Source organism: Vanacampus margaritifer, chromosome 6 (assembly GCF_051991255.1).
Source record: "Vanacampus margaritifer isolate UIUO_Vmar chromosome 6, RoL_Vmar_1.0, whole genome shotgun sequence".
Taxonomy (NCBI): Eukaryota; Metazoa; Chordata; class Actinopteri; order Syngnathiformes; family Syngnathidae; genus Vanacampus; species Vanacampus margaritifer.
Window position 1 is genome coordinate 6,355,275 of NC_135437.1, and position 16,690 is coordinate 6,371,964.

Genomic DNA, 16,690 nt, shown 5'->3' on the forward strand with positions numbered 1-16,690 from the left:
AACCATAAAAAAAAAAAAAAAATCAAAATCAATCTTTTCATTGTAATTTAGGTTGATTTACAGCATATCGTGCATAATATTGCCTATAAAATGATAGTTTGAGAGAATATTTGGCAGCATAATATATTTTTTTAATGCATCTAAAAATAGGACGGCTTCTGCTTCTAACGACGGAATAGTTTTTTTTGTTTTAGTTTAAAATGGCTTGCTTTAACTAGAATGCCACATCAGATTATGGCCAACAGCAGAAAGCTGGGCAGTTATTGCACCTTTTGGTGCTGTAGATCCTTGTTATAGCGTAAGGATTACACACTTCTACTTTCTTTTGGTGGTTAGAAAATAGTTTTTGTGCATTGTTGCCATGTGGCCACCAGCGGTAATGCACCAAAAGTAGGCCTACTTGCCATCTGCCAAAACAAAATCAACACGATTAGGGAATGGGGATTCTTTTTGCCAGTCTGAGCTCTAATTATAATATATACTTTATAAAAGTCGCACCTGAGTATAAGTCACAGGACCTGCCAAGCTTTGAATTTTGGGTGTGTGTGACTTTATAGTCCCCAAAATACAGTACATTATAGACCCTAAGCAACAAATTTATCTTAAAAAGTTATTTTCAACGAGTCCCTGGATTTTAATATGCATCAGAATATTGTGTAATCGTCATATAATATTGTATATAACCAGCCCTTGCATCTTTTGTAGTTGTGTTGTTAACTCTAATGTTGGCACAAAATATTTTGCTTAACTGGTTGTGTGTGTTTATTTACTGTGTAATAATATAGTAGTAGAAAAGTTGGTAAAGCCACATTTTCACCAAGTAATACACGTCAGGTTGGTACTCTCCAAACGGCTACTGCAGTGATAGAGCCAGACACAATGCAGTCAATAAATTGATCATCATCATCACTATGTGACAATGGGAACAGAAGAACTAAAACACACAGCAAAGTACAGACCTCCGCAAAGAGCTACATATTATTAAAAATTGACAAATACTGTATGTTGTGGAGAATTGTGTTTGTTTGTTTGGCCACACAATGGACACTGTATGCTGAAGCCACATACAAATCCAAAACGGATACTTTAGAGCTCAGTCCTATACACCAGTTAACCCCTGTTGTTAAAACACAATGTACAGTAAGTCAACCACATGCCTAATTCAGTTACACGAAGCCCATTTGTAAATTCCTGTATCCAAAATTTGTTACAAATTGAAATGGTTTAAAAAAATGGTTGACCCATATGCAAGTTTTATGGAGATGTGCAGTACAAATAATAAACTGTGATCAAAACAACCTCTCACTTTTTCACTTCGAAAAAAAAAACAGGTACAGTGTGTAAAAGTTCACCACTAGATGTTGCTAAATAATAGAATGCAGCCCAAGTGCGTGCATTTCGAAGCATGCGCACTACGGTGACTCATAGAGACTACACTTCACAAGCCTACCACCAATTACTAATTGTCGTGCGCAAGTGAGCATCTCGGTGAGCGACGGCAACTTGACAGCTAGCGAAACCCTGGCGAGCAACACCGAAAGACAGAGCGGGCCAAAGTTAGCCGGAACAGCTAACAAGCTAGCCTGAGCCTGGATGGAGCGGCTAGCAGATGAAGCTAGTAAAAGCTTGCAAGAGCAAAGCAGAGGGCGACAAGCTGTGTGAGCCCGAAATCATGTCACTTGGCAACGGCCACATGCAGTCACCAGCTGTGGAAGGTAAATGGCGGTTGAACCATTGGGTGCGACACGAACTACAAGCACAAAAGGGCTAATAACAATTGCGAAATTGGTATCCGTAGCAGGAAGATTGCGATGAAAAAATGTACGTTGATGTGATAGAACAAATTTATTTTGCATATTAGTGAAATCAAAAGTGTGTTTTTTTTTAATGACTTATTACTTCACCTGTTCTTTTAAGCTTAGTAAGTGACCTTAACCCCTGGGCGTTATTTTATTTTGAAATGGCTTGGTCAGAACCAACAAAAAGCCAAAAAATGGTCAAATAACGCCCAGGGGTTAACATGCATGTTCTTTGAGTCAGCAGGAAGCAATTAATGTTGATCATTTTGGCTGACCACAATGATAAAGGTCAAACAGTATGTGTTTTAGATGTTGGGTTGGGGCATGGAGGATGTCAGACAATTGTCATTCAAACCGACAAACAAGCACACACGCTCCCTAACCCCCCGACACCCACACATATGGTAGGAATAATTATAAGAGGGGATAAATGTTGAGTCTGAAAAGCTTTAATTACTGAGCACTGGTTCCCTCTACAGGGAGACAGTTTTAATTAATATTCAATCTCTGCCTCTCTCTTCCTTTCTCCCTCTTTTTTTTTCTCCAATCTATTACCTCTCCACAAGATACAATTCAGACAAATGCTGCTGACCTGATACTGCTCTCCAGGTAGATATGTCCACTGGGAAATTACGATAATGAGTATGTGCAGCCTCTGGGTTACATTTTCCGGAGAACTAAATCCATTTGTGACGTGCAGCTTTCATCAAGTTCATTAATAAAATAAAAATGCTCAAGCTGATGTATAGAATGACTTTAGAAAGTCAAACTGGACAATAAAAAGCTATTTTGGGTTTGGACCCAGGTCAGTCAAACTATGTGCATAGTTTCATTCGGACATATTTGTTTTTGTTATTCTTTGAGGTTTGCATTCATACATACTCTAGAGTAGATCCAGATGCCAGCTGGATGTTTGCCAGCTTGTTGGGGCACCTGGAGTGACCGCGAATATGAGAGGAAGGTGAGGCCAGCTTTTAAACTGCAGTGACGGCCAGCAGGGCTAATAGGATGAGACGGTCAGCATGCAAGCTGTGTTTGAGTGTGTCTTCATTATGAGTAGTAGATGGAAGAATCTGTCTGGACACATGAAACAAAATGTTTGCGCGCGCACGCACGCGCGCACGCACGCACGCACGCACACACACACTTATAAATGTTTGAACATGTCGAGCCAGCTCAGCAGGAACTGGCTTACTGCCTTCCAACTTACACTCGTGCCCCAACTTTCACTTCCCATTTGGTCACTATTACAAGATTAGACCTCTCCCTGCACCCCTGTCAGCCCCAGCCAAACTCTCCCCACATCTGCACAAAGGTCCTTCGGTTCTGTGCTGGTCAGCTGGCAGGGGCTCTCCCTAAAATTGATGAGGGTGCCCGCCCTGGCAAATACCTCCTGCATTGGCCCATTACACTCTTAAAAAAGAATTGTTGAACCAATTTATAGTAAAATTGCTTCAAGTGGAAAGACACCATTGAATTACGTTAATGCAAATGAATATATTAAGCTGAATTAATTATGAGTTCATTAAACTTAATATATTCACTTTGGATTAATTAAATTCTATCGTGTGTTACCACTTAAACAATTTATTAATTTGGCCAACAACTCTGTTTAATCTTAAAGGAATGCAAGATTTATGAAAAACTAACCAACTATTCCGTGAAATGGTTCATTTCAAGTCTTCCCTGAAAAAAATAGTCAATTTATGGTGAGCGATTATGATTTTATAGTATTTTTTACGAATACTTTTGCATCAAGTACAGTATCGGCCGTTTTGGACAATCATCGTGACGTATCGTGTGCTATAAACAAGCAAAGAATAACATGGCTGCCAATGACTAAAAAGAGACTCACAAGGAATTATTGCGTCTCACGGCTGATCATTAAAGGTGGAATTACGCCCTGTAATGTGGGAATGAAACTGGCTGATAAGGAGGACACATTCAGCCGGCTGGCTCATAGTGAGTACAAGTTAGGGACCGTCTGCAAGTTGCGTGTTACAGGGGCTCAAGTTATTAGTTAAGTCACCATTGATTCACTCTGGAAATATAAGTTGTGGACAGTCTCTGACATGGACAGGAAACATCTGGCTGACTTTCTCCCTGCTCGGACAGCTACATGTGTGCTCAGCGCGTTTCAGCCAACATTAGTCAAGGCCACTTCCCACCGTCCCACCCCCACACGGAAAGACATGAATCCGATCAGAATTGGCGCAGTAGTTGGGATAGAAGACGGCATTTTCCATGCACATTCAACATTAGCAAGCTTCCATTCAAATGAACGAAGGCGGCTTAATCGGTTTAAAAGAAAATTCAGGGAATAATATGCCAGAGGTATTTGCACTTTTATTCTTTATACACAATGCCCAAATGAATACTGGAAAATGAGTTATTAGTGGTGTGTTCTTTTAAGTTGGTTCAACAATTCTCATTTTAGAGTGTACCAAAGAAAGGACAACCCAGCACTCTCAATGGGCCTCATCCACTAATAAGTGTGTAGAAATTAGTACTGTCAAACGATTATTTTTTAACTAGTTAATTGTACAATTTTCTATAATTAATCGCAATTAGTGATTAATCCCATTTTTCTACTTCAAAGTTTGTGACTGATATTTGAGTAAAATCTTGAAATGAATGTAAAAATCATCAAATATAAAGTTTACAGTCTGTTCTAATAGCTTTCTTTGATCATTAAATGGAATGCATCTCCTGTAAAATACAACTGTTAAACTAAATGATCAAAATGGATTCAAACAAACAATTCTCGGAACTTCTCGCTTACATGTTTAGTTCTGCTCACGCGCACCAGCCTCCAGCAGCATTGGTTTGCGAGGTCAACTGGAGGTAACTTGAGCAGGGAATTTTGCACTGAGATGATACACCAAAGGCCTACAAATAGTCTGCTATTTGAATTTGGCTCTGCAAAGTGCACACATTACTTAAGAGTTCTCCAACAAGCATCAAGTAAATAAATCAGAAAGTAAAACAACCTCTAATCCATGTTCATCTTTCCATCAGTCATTCCTCCAAGTTTAGCTGCATACTGAGTTAACTGAGGTTTTTTTAAGGCTTTAAAGAATTTAAACTAATCTCCAGAGTTAACGCTTCAATTTTGACAGCCCTAGTAGAAATATAAATTGCATTTCACGCATCAAAGCCAACGTGCAGAGATTTAAAGTTATGAGAGGTGGCACCAAAGCTTTAATGAATTTCTTAATCTTTATTTTATTTTCAAAAGGCTGATATAATCGGAAAATAACTTGCTTAATACAGAAAATGACTACATGTATAATGACGTCAATCTGCAACAAAACACATTGTGCAGAATTGAATAATCTACTTGATCCTGAAGAGGCAGCCAGTATGACACAAATTTAAGACGGACTGCGTATCACCAACGTTATATTAACTCTTATGTGCCTGGTTAGTTGCTGTATATTTCTAAATGATTGTGGTATTTGCACTTTAAATGGTATATGAAAACAAAATGATTCCATGATTGAGTGACAACATTTGGAATATTTTTTATCACAAATTTCTGTGTCAAACATGCATGATTAAAGCACAATTTTGTGATTGTAACTGAATGAGGCCCAGTACTTATGGACCCGTGGCACTATATTTCAGCACTTGAGAATACTTCTCATTACTTTCCAGCACCCCCTGTAGTTCACATGCCAGCAGCATATTAAACCTCTGGAGAAGCAGAGAAGCACTGTCAGAGTCAATTAGGACAAGCTTAATGATTTGCAATTGCGCCTGGACACGACAGCACGAGGACTACCTCACTAACCACTCACAATACATCAAGGTGGATAAGTGTGTCTCTCAGGTCGTGTCAATCAGCACTGGAGTGCCCCACGGAACCGTTCTGGCACCTTTCCTCTTCTTCAATCTCATCACGTCAGATTTACGGCTCAATTGTGGTTCATGACACCTGTAGTTTATTGAAATGTCATCTACTTTTGGACACATCAGTGACGACAGCAATGAAGGGGAGTGCAGAGGACTAGTTTTGAGCTTCATGATATGGTGCAAAGAGGAAGTGGTGAAGCACTTTGGCGTATACATCATTAACAAACTCAACTGATTACACAATGCAAAATGCCCTCTTTAGGAAGGGACAGAGCAGACCTCTTGAGCAGACTCGGATCAACACCCAGTATAGCCTTTTCATGTCTAACTTCATGAATGCTTTTTAATCTTTTTAATCATTGGAGCCACTAACAGGAAAAATAAATATTTGAAAAAAATCATCCATCCATCCACCCCCCTCCAATAAATAAAGAAATAAGAAATAAAGAAATAAAGAAATAAAGAAATAAAGAAATAAAGAAATAAAGAAATAAAGAAATAAAGAAATAAATACAATTCTTAATGAAATTCAATTTGAATTTTTTTTTTTTTTTGAAAGCGCAGCGTTAATCGTTTGTAATATGATCACGTCATGTTCTGTCAAAGTAGCACACACATCTGATAGAAATGCCAAGTGAGCTGGCTGCTTTCAAGCTTGTTGGACATTTGGCGCCTCCATGGCAATGAGCAAGAATTCATTCTCCATTTGGACAAACATTTTTCACTTTCTGGTTGGCCTAGAATGGTATGATCTGAGTTTGTGGCTCTGCAAGGTGAAGGACAAAATCAGGGGCATGTTAGACAACTACCTTTTCCATGTGCACAACTTATTACTTTGTTCTAGACTCACATTCTTTTTTTTAATCTGTTGCTACCAAACACGCTACAATGTAAATTATCAATTGAACCAAAAAGTTGTACAGTGTTTAGTTCTACATTTATATTATATTTAAACTAGTATATATATATTTTTTTAAATCATTGGTAATGATAATCTTATTAGTGATCTCATCCAGAAACCACACATCATGTATGCACATACATGCACACAAAAGAGATGAACACTCACCACAGCTGGTATCATTATTTATGCTCAATGGTGTCATTATAGCTTAGCAATAAATACTTTTAGAGAAAGTGTGTGTTTTGTTTGAATACACAAAAACTATTTCAAATGAGGAAGGATGTAATCTAGGAGCTGCATTGGAAATTCCATCTCTCAGCTTGATGCCGCATTCGTGCTCTGTTTGTCATGCCTTAAATACACCACTTCCCGTGCTTATGCAACTCAACTTTAAAATTTGCTCTTCAACTCATTAAGACTACTGCACTTCATGTCATGTCAAATTGACTCTTCCTGAATGCAAAAGCCACTGATACACTCTTGCACTAAGTGCAGTGGTCAAGTAGAAACATCCTGTATTGCTTCTGACTGCAAAGGGAAACAAGACTAAACTTTTTTGAATAAAAGAATGGAGAGGTTTCAGGTTCTTTATCAGCATCAAAACCTTGTTTAATATAATGTGTGAATGTAAAATGTGTATGTCTACATATACATAAGTTACTATAAAACAAAATACAACAGACCAGACAGCTCACTGATGATCAGATGCAGTTTTATCAAACGCGGAAGTTGGTTGCACTTAAGGCAGGGTGACCACATTTCTCGTATTGACCGGGACAGTCCAGGTTTTAAGCCTCGTGTCTTAGCGGATTTCGAATACGTCATTGTATTGTCCCAATGTTATGCAGGTTGTATCCCGTCGTCCCGTTTTTGCCATGCGTATGTCAATCGCACAGTTGTCTTTGTGATTCACACAATTAACCAATTAATAGGGAATTTAACTGTTAAATTATTTCCAATTATTTTCACATTTAGCTTGCCTTTTCATTCTCATCAGCATCTGCTCGCTGGCAGGCGTGTTTTCATCAAACCGGAACTAGAACTACTTCCTGCTTTCACGACTAAGAATCATGGCAAATGTTGTCCTACTATCCAAATGCTGTGGTCGTTGGTGTTGAACCCAACGCAAGTTGAGCTTTCTGGCGGCATATTATGTTACAAGCTTACAATATTGCAACAAAATATAAAGCTAGCTTCCAATAGCTGCCGGGACCGAGCAAAAAACGTTGGATAATGGTGAGTGCATAGTATTGTTTAGTGGTGTTGAACTGTCAACCAAGATAGCATTTAGCATTAGCTACACAACAAAGTTGCCCTCAACGTCAACAAATAGGATTGGTCCAAACAAAGTCAGCAGAGAATAGGCTCCAGTTCCATGTGACCCCGAACAGAATTATTGGCGAAAGGAAAAGCAGGGTAAGATAGATGGAGGAATGTTTATTTTTGCATATCTTAGCTAGATAAGATTTATTGGTTTCAGCATGTTTAAGATGTAATAATGAAGAATATCAAAGTAATTCCCGTGCGCCTTTGATTTTTCTCTTGGTGTCCCTTGGAGGAAAAATTTGGACACTCCTGTTCTAATAATGACATCAGTGTATAGTAAAATTAAGGCAATCAGATTCCTGAATTTAGCTATTAATTGTTTTTACGCTTATTAGCTTAGTCCTTCATTTAAGCGCTTGCTTTCGCCCTACAATTAACTGACACTCAGTCCAGGTGGTACTTCACCTCTCACCCAAATTAGCTGGGGTCCGCTCTTGCTCTCACGCGACCCTAATGAGGGCAAATGTTATAGAAAATGGTTTGGAGGACATAATTAGGCTATCAAGAGTGTGGAAAAGCCCCTGAATCTGCACTCCACTCAGGTTCTGTCTCCTCAACTAACTGGTCCCCTCTGTCTTATACAGTACGGTTGCAAGTCCAGGGGTCCATTTCACAAAGCATCTTTAACAAACACCGGGACTAACCCTGAACAGCCAGTTGACATACACTGAGAGCGGAAACTCTGCGTTTTCGGTTCCAGGATCAACCCAGAGTAGTTTCACCTTACGTTGTCCTCTGCTTCCATGTTTTTTTTTGTTTGTTTTTTTACCCCTCTCAACTGAAAATCTTAATGTGATCATATGGCAAATTTGAACATGTTTTTAGAAAAAAAGTGCAACACCGCAGCAGCTCCCCATAGAGGAAGGCGGCGTGGGAGAATGTTGCTGGTCGGCTCAATACGTAAATTTAAATGTAGTCCTATGCAATCACAATAACATTACAGGGGAATCCTGTTGAATTGTAGCTCAGCAATTCATTTCATTTAGGTGCAATCCTGTGGGGGAGAAGCACACTTGACTTAAGATGAAATATAAAAACATTTTTCATATGTTATAAGAAAAAAAGCAGGGTGCAACACACAACATATGCTGTGATGTGAGCACATGACTACGGCGCCGGTAATGTTGCAAATGTAAGTGACCTGGCACAAGAACACCACTTCAGCTGTGGGAAAAGCCCAACAACACCTCTTCTACCTGAGGAAACTTAAGGTGGCTAAAATCCCTCAACCGCTCATAATTAACTTCAGTGTGCAAACAGCAGCATACTGACCTACTGATTTTTAGTCTGGTTTTCCAGCTGTACTAAAGCCGAGCAGCAGGCCCTCTACAGTGTGGTGAAAACAGCAGGCAGAATCATCGTGACAAGCCTCCCGGAGATCAACACCATCTACACCACCCGCTGTCTGAGGCGGGTACATAACATCCTGCGCGATCAGCACCACCCTGCACATCACCTCTTCCGTCTGCTACCCTCTGGAAAGAAATATTGGTCCATCCGTGCCAGGGCCACCAGACTGGCTCATAGCCTCTACCCTAGTAGTGAGGCTGCTAAATGAACAACCCCCTCTCCCTCTCTGCTACCTATACATTTTCATATTCCACCACTGCAATAACTATGGTTTAGGTATTGCATTGTTGCAGCTCCAACACAACTATCCACTCTGTTCTGTTTATTTCCCCATCCCCAAATTCCAAAGACTAGTCTTTAGCACTATTTTTCTTGTACAAGAATACTATGAATACTATGAATGACTGTGAATAACTTTATAGACATACTATGACAGTATTTGGCGCTCATAACGTTATCTTGTTGTTTATAACCATGTTATTTGCAATGACAAATAAATATTGAATTGAATTGAATTAAATTGACGGATTAAGTTGTGTATGTAGATGATGGACTGTGATGTGAAACAGTACCGTTCAAAAAGAACTCTCCAGAAATACCAGCATATCTATGCGCGGTCCGATAAACAATCTTGCGACAAATATTTAATTCACTACGCAATATTGCGGCACCTTCATCAATAGGGTATTTGTCAAAAGGACATGTCATGTTCGTGACAAAAGTGGACTTTATGCTATAGTCTATAGGCTTATTTATGCAAAAACCCGCGGCGGTGGACTTTATGAATGAGAAAATTAGATGTCGTGTGTGGCTGAAAGGAGGCGGGGACAGAGAAAACCTCAAGGTTCATTGTGAAAAACCTGCCACCGACCAGGTTTGATTGATAGACAATGTTGCTATGGTAACTGACCAAGAGTTTAAATGACCTCATTTTATAAAAGAGGCTAGAGTTACCTATTTTCCTCTGGTTTAAGTTACCTCCCTTTCTGAAACGGAAGACGTAGAGTTTCCAACATTTCAGGGTTTCTTGACTCAGGGTTCTGAATAAAGCTGCTTTGTGAAATACAACCCTGGACACTCTCAGCTGCTGACAGCCGACACCTCAACGTTTTCCTAAGGGAACTGCCTATGAAATGTCTGATGGTAAGACTTTACCACCAACGAGGCCGTGTACGCAAAGGCCGGACGTCCAGAGGCAGCCTCAATAACAGTCACTGCACTCCCAGGCTCTCCTGGGTTTCCCAGGTTGTGGTTTTCCGCTTCTTGTCCTTACCTCATCTACCAGGCACAAGACCTGACTTTTTTTTTTATTGTTATCAGGGGCTGGTTGCTACGGCCAAGCTATGGCCAGGCACTTACAAGACTAGACTAGAGATTGATCGAGATAAGATCACGTTTTGGTTATTGTGGAAATCACAAGTGGATGGATTTGGATGAAATGGATTTCACATTTCAACTTCTGATACATCTCCAAAGAGACATTCCTTCAAGTTCAACATTTTATAAAACTGATATTTATCTTCCATCCATCCATTCATCTTTTCCGCTTATATGAATATATCAAAATAGATAAAGGAAACACACAGTACTAACACAAACAGGTAAAAGAAAATATGAAAGAGAATCAATCTCTGACCTTGGCAAAGAGTGCTCCTTTGGCTGCCAGTGCATCCTCTCCTCTTCCATTAGGGTAGCACTCATAGCGAGCATCCAGGATTGGGTAGCGACTGGCTAGCAACAAGCCACTGTTTAGGAATTTGAACCTGGAACAGCAGCCCTTCCAGCCGTAGCGCCCAACATCACTCAGCACATAGGGAAAGTAGCGATGTAACTGCTGCCGCAGTCGTGTTGTTGAACTATGATCAAACACTTCCTGCAGGGCAAGGAAATCCAAGTTGGCAGGGAAAAATGCAGAAATATCATGGTCGAAAGTCTCATCTCCGTGGCGGCGCTTTCTACCAGGGCGTTTAAATATTGAGGTGCGAGGCACGTGGGAGAGAGTATTGTTCGAGGATATCATTCCGCAACCATCGCTACCATGGTACCGAGAAAGAGATTCCCTTGAGGCGGTCATACTGCCCATATCTCCTCCTGCCAGCTCCCCTGACTGATTGTTCCCTGTCACCTCCTCGTAGGGGTCCGGCTCAGGGGCACTGATGCTGATTTGAACACCTGAGGTGTGAAGAGGACACTCTGAAGAGGATTTACCCTGTGTCTCCTTTCCATGCATGGGGCAGTCATGGTTAGCCTTTGTCTCCTTTTCATGCATTAGGCAGTCATGATTAACTTGCATCTCTTTTCCATGCATGTGGCACTCATGATTTGCTTGCGTCTCCTGTCCATGCATGGGGCAGTCATGATTAGCTTGCATCTCTTTTCCATGCATGTGGCACTCATGATTAACTTGCGTCTCTTTTCCATGCATGTGGCACTCATGATTTGCTTGCGTCTCCTGTCCATGCATGGGGCACTCATGATTAGCTTGCGTCTCCTTTCCATGCATGTGGCACTCATGATTAGCTTGCGTCTCCTGTCCATGCATGGGGCACTCATGATTAGCTTGCGTCTCCTTCCCATGCATGGGGCAGTTATGATTGCTGAGGCCGCTATGCACACCTGTAGAGTGCATTGGACATTCTGGAGCCTCTGCCAAAGTGTGCATGGGGCAGTTTGAGCTGTTGTTAGTCTCCACAGAATGAAGAGGGCAATCCGCTGTTGTGTTTCCCGTGTCTGAGTGAAGGGGACATTCAGAGGTTCCATGAACTCCTGCAGATGGATGAACTGCGCAGTCTGTAGCCCCTGCGGTGTGAATGGGACACTCAGCGAGTGGCTCATTTTCAGTGTCTGCTGGGCCATTCACAATGTGTGTCTGATCTGGCCGCTGATCCAAAGAAGAGGTACGACGAAAACCCGTGGCAAGACTGCTGAAGGAAGCCGCACTGATGGTTGAGAAACAGAATGTGAAAGAATAACATACGTCAGTGTAACTTAGACACAAAACTTACTTTTCTCTTACAGTGATCACTAGATACAGCTACATACCTAATGGAAGTGTTGGTTGGTGAGTCAATGTAGATTTTAATCTGAGGACGACAGGCACCATTTCTGATCCTCCTACCCACTTCCCGTGCTCTTCTCTGGGTGTCTGAAAGGTTGTTGAACCTGGCCAGGGAGTCGGGCAGCAGGCAAACGTTGGCACTGCAGAAACAGAAGGTCTTGCCCTGGGGTCTCCAGTCCTTGACCCCAACAAATCCTGATGCAGCATCGCCTTGCTCAGCTTGGCGCTTTTCATATCTTAACAGGACAGGGAAAACTAGTCTGAATCAACAAACAAGAGGCTTGATCTTCGGATATTGATAAAAACTGCTGGATTTTGCTGCTTAATTTATATTCCACCCCTCACTAATAAAAAAAAGTGGGTGTTGCCTGGAGGACCGTTGGGCTTGCGAATGAGGAGAGGGTTGGTCGTGGCTGGCTGTGATTGACAGCAGCAGTGAAAAGTACGATCTAAATAATTTCTACTATATGACAATCTATGCTAAATAAACTAACCAAATGCTATGCTAATAATCACTAACCTGAAAATCAGTATAAAGATGTTTGCAAAACAGTGCTACTCCAACTCGCTTAAGAGGCATGAGACTGAGCCGGTGTATGGCAGAGCGTAGTGACCTAGTAAATCACTTCTCGTCCAATAAAACCGGGTTCACACGGCAGGGGACTTATCCTGGCTTTAGCCCCGAATTTCCCCGCCCAACAATCGTAAGGACGTGCTAACATCCAATCGATAATCTCAACAGATAATCCTGCCGTGTGTGGTCTGTTCAGTCCGATCTTGGCCGCTCAGAAGGTCGTTCTCAAATCGGGATATTCAACATGTTGGATTTTTTGGCCCGACTTTGCACCGTGTGTGATGTGCCCTGAGAACAAACGAGCACGCAACCGGTTGACAGGGAACGGACGTGCAGCCAATCTGAAAGCGAGGCGGTGAGGAAGAGGGTAGGGAATCCAAAATCAAAACAGTTATGGCGCAGCAAAAAGTCCGTGCTTGTGCTGTTTACACTCCTTTAAACAATGCCTTTTCTTTTTATGTTGTTTTTTTCTGCTAAAAACAAACTAGAAAGTATCGCGACTGGTACTCCATGTTTGTTTACTCTGAAGCCACGTTTACTCTCAAGAGGTTTTGTGAGATTTCCTGTCTAATCACGAAACATTCATGAATAAAATCGGTTAGTGTGTGACGTGTTGATTGTGCCGTGTGGCTGAACACCACACATGGTACGTTCAAAATCGTTACTCCCATGATTTTTTGTCGTCACGTGTGGAGTCTCTCACAGTTTGTAAGTCGGCCGACTTGCCTTGTGAACCAGCTTTTAGAGGAAAAACAGCCAAATTGTGTTTATCCCAGTGTTTAACCTGAACATGGCGCCACACAGACGGTTTTTGACCCAAATTCAAGCTTTAAACAAACATGCACTACAATGTCAAAATAATGACAAGGACATGTAGACAGCATTAGTAGACACCCGTTTATCAGAGAGAGAGAAAAAAAAGTTGATTTAGTGTTGAGTATGCCTTTAACTCACGACTTCTGGGAAAAGTTCAGTTCATGGCTGATTTATGTCATTTGTCTAATTTTGACATTTTATTGTAATGTGACTTCTGTATTGGCAACTAAAGTGAAGTCAGCAGTTAGTAATAGATCCATTAGAGATCCATTCATAAATAAAGCTTCCTTGCCTTACCTTGCCTATTGTCCCCCATCCAATACTAACACTGTTAACGGTAACAAATTATTTACATTGTTTTGAAAGTTTAAAGGTTTGAAATACTTAATTGGATAACATTTTGCACCAATTGCTTATGTTGACTTCAGAGCACACAGGCCACTTTTGCCTTGATTCTAAAACAGTCACAAAACTGTGAAAACAAAAGCCCATCACTGTTTCTTTGTTTTAATAAACCAATTCCCAACAACCTTGGATAAAGATGAATAATTTATTAATAAAAATAAAACAATGTTGCTGATGCATGCAGTTCAACGTCACGTGACTAAATTAGCAATTTATTTGTTTTGGAACTCTAAAGAGATTAATGTAAACTAGCAGTGTTGCAGTGATAATACAAACTTTTTGGGACAATCATTTTACCTTGCAATTGACAAGCTGAAAAGAACACAAACAAAGGACTTGACTATTGGTTTAAACATTCAACATGTAATATAAATGTAGGTGTTGCGGGTGTGAATGCTTGTAATACTGCACATTATGTACAGTAGATATAGAAGTAGAAATGGAGATCAACACTAAGAGAGAAATATGATGGCAGCAGCATACAAAAATCAAGATGTACACATTTTACATCTACTGACTAAAAAGCATGGCAAAAAGACTAACCTGTGGTAGGTGTACAGGTAGGGTTGACGGACGGCCTGCAGAGGAGCCCAGATGACAAAGCCCAGCAGGGCAAAAGGCAGAGAGGCGAGGAGAAGGAGCAAGTAAAGCGGCACCATTATTAGGACACACAAAGTGAGGAGGGAGCACGGATCCTGAGAACGCTGGCGCTTCTCGAGTGAAGTGGCCAGGCAGGAGGCCAGCAGCTGGTCCAGGAGCCAGTAACAGGGGAACACCAGGCTCCATGACAAGCCATCCAGGAAGTGAAGACAGGAACTGGAGTAAGGGGTGATGTGGAGGACCATCTCTCGCTCTTATTCTTACAAACGTCTTGTCACTTTATGCACCTCAAACACTGTCCACACTCACAGATTAAAAAATAAGTTATGTCTGTAAGCAAACACTAATCAGAGCAATTACAACAAAACAAAACAAAAATCTTGAAAAGACCCTTCAATTTGAAAAAAAAAGCTTTACTACATGATTTGCATATTTATGTTCATAGGTAGTTTTCAGCAATTATGCCATCCACACAAGTTAGTTAGTCTAGTCTGGGAAGAGGATTTGGCCATGATAGGTTTGTTTTCCTTGACGATGGAGCTATTCTTGCATGGACTCCAGTGACCTCAGGATGTAGCCATTTGACAGCACCATTTTCTCAGGACCTACAAATTGATGGCAGAAAGAGAGCAAGAGAGGGAGGGGGGAGATAAATGACAGAATTAATCAATGACTGCTTTTTAATTGAAATAGAATGCTTGTGTGTGTTTTTTAAGATGTGTTGTTATGTTTACTCGAGTAACAGGAGCTCAGCACATTCAGAGTTTTTATTGTATATATGCTGTCAAATGTAAAAATGAAATAAAATAAAATGAAATTACACCACAAGCTCAATTTATTCTACTTAACAAAAGATGAAAGCTAAGCTAAAGCACAAGTTACACTTTTTAGTCAGAGGTCAAGCTTGACCTTGCCAAGGGAGTGACACTGACTTTATATCCTTCCACATGCAGTGACAGACATGCATCTTAGTGGCTTGCATACCACAGAAAAACGGTTTGCTGTGCTGTCTGAATCTGAGGAGCTACTAATTAGAAGTACTGTTGCGACGAGCTAAAACAATGTAGTTGCGGCTCACATTACGGAAGACAGCTGTGCCAAATATGTCTGCTGGCAGTACTCTTTCACTAAACATAAGATTGAATCAAAATAAAACAAAATAGAGGAAAACGCATCGCTGCCCCACCCCAGGCCTGAATTGAAGTCAGAAGTCAGAGGTTTTCAAGACAAGGAGCTGAGTTCATGGACTGGACAATCATAATGGCATAAAGAAACAGGTCAACTAAATCTGGGATAAAATTTGTGATTTCATGCCTCATTCAACAGTAAGTTATTTTAAAGAAGTCATATAAAAAATATGTCATGCCAGTACTACAATACACACACACACACACACTGATGTCAGGCAATACTCAACAGGCTGTTGTCATGGCAACCCAGCCACCTTTGGTAACTGTACAGTACTGACGTGACTGTAGTGATGGAGCTCAATTTGTTTTGGCTGTCACACATTGTAATGTTTGCTGCTATATATTGAATAAACACACTCAAAATATGGGAGTGCCGTAACATTTTGATACTTTACAATGAAGAAAGGCAGGTTTTCATCTTGGACTAGCTTTGTTGGGAATTTAATTTATCATTCGTGTCAATCACTCATCACATACAAACTTGAAAAAGAGTGGAGAAGGTCCTCTCCTCTCACAAGCAAATTGGCTAAAGAGACTGTCAGTGAAATTGTAAGCCAATGCAATGATGTGATATGTATCACTCGGTAGGTTATACTGGGAGAGGATGGTAAGCACAAATTGCAGTCTTTACAGGACTTGTAGTTACCAAATAGTTTGCTCAACCCCTCTACAGTCCTAACAGTGTAAGGCGCTAAATGAGGCAACTTAACGCCCAATTCACACTGACTGCGGATTCGACGCGGTGCGTTTTCCATACGGCATCCGCATGGACTGCAATTCACACCGCGTGAGCTGTCCGTGTCCGGAAATCTG

The 16,690-nt window shown here is 40.9% G+C and overlaps 1 protein-coding gene across 1 annotated transcript in view; it reads right to left on the reverse strand.

The window, feature by feature from the left end:
- The window catches only part of smpd3 (sphingomyelin phosphodiesterase 3), a 47,374-nt gene that overhangs the window by 14,215 nt on the left and 16,469 nt on the right, over positions 1-16,690 (reverse strand). The window contains exons 2-4 of the mRNA XM_077568829.1: positions 14,631-15,292; positions 12,277-12,528; positions 10,871-12,173 (exon numbers count right to left, since the gene is read on the reverse strand). Of these exons, the coding sequence (XP_077424955.1) occupies positions 10,871-12,173; positions 12,277-12,528; positions 14,631-14,932 (1,857 nt within the window). The 5' untranslated portion in view covers positions 14,933-15,292. The remainder of the gene's footprint in view (positions 1-10,870; positions 12,174-12,276; positions 12,529-14,630; positions 15,293-16,690) is intronic.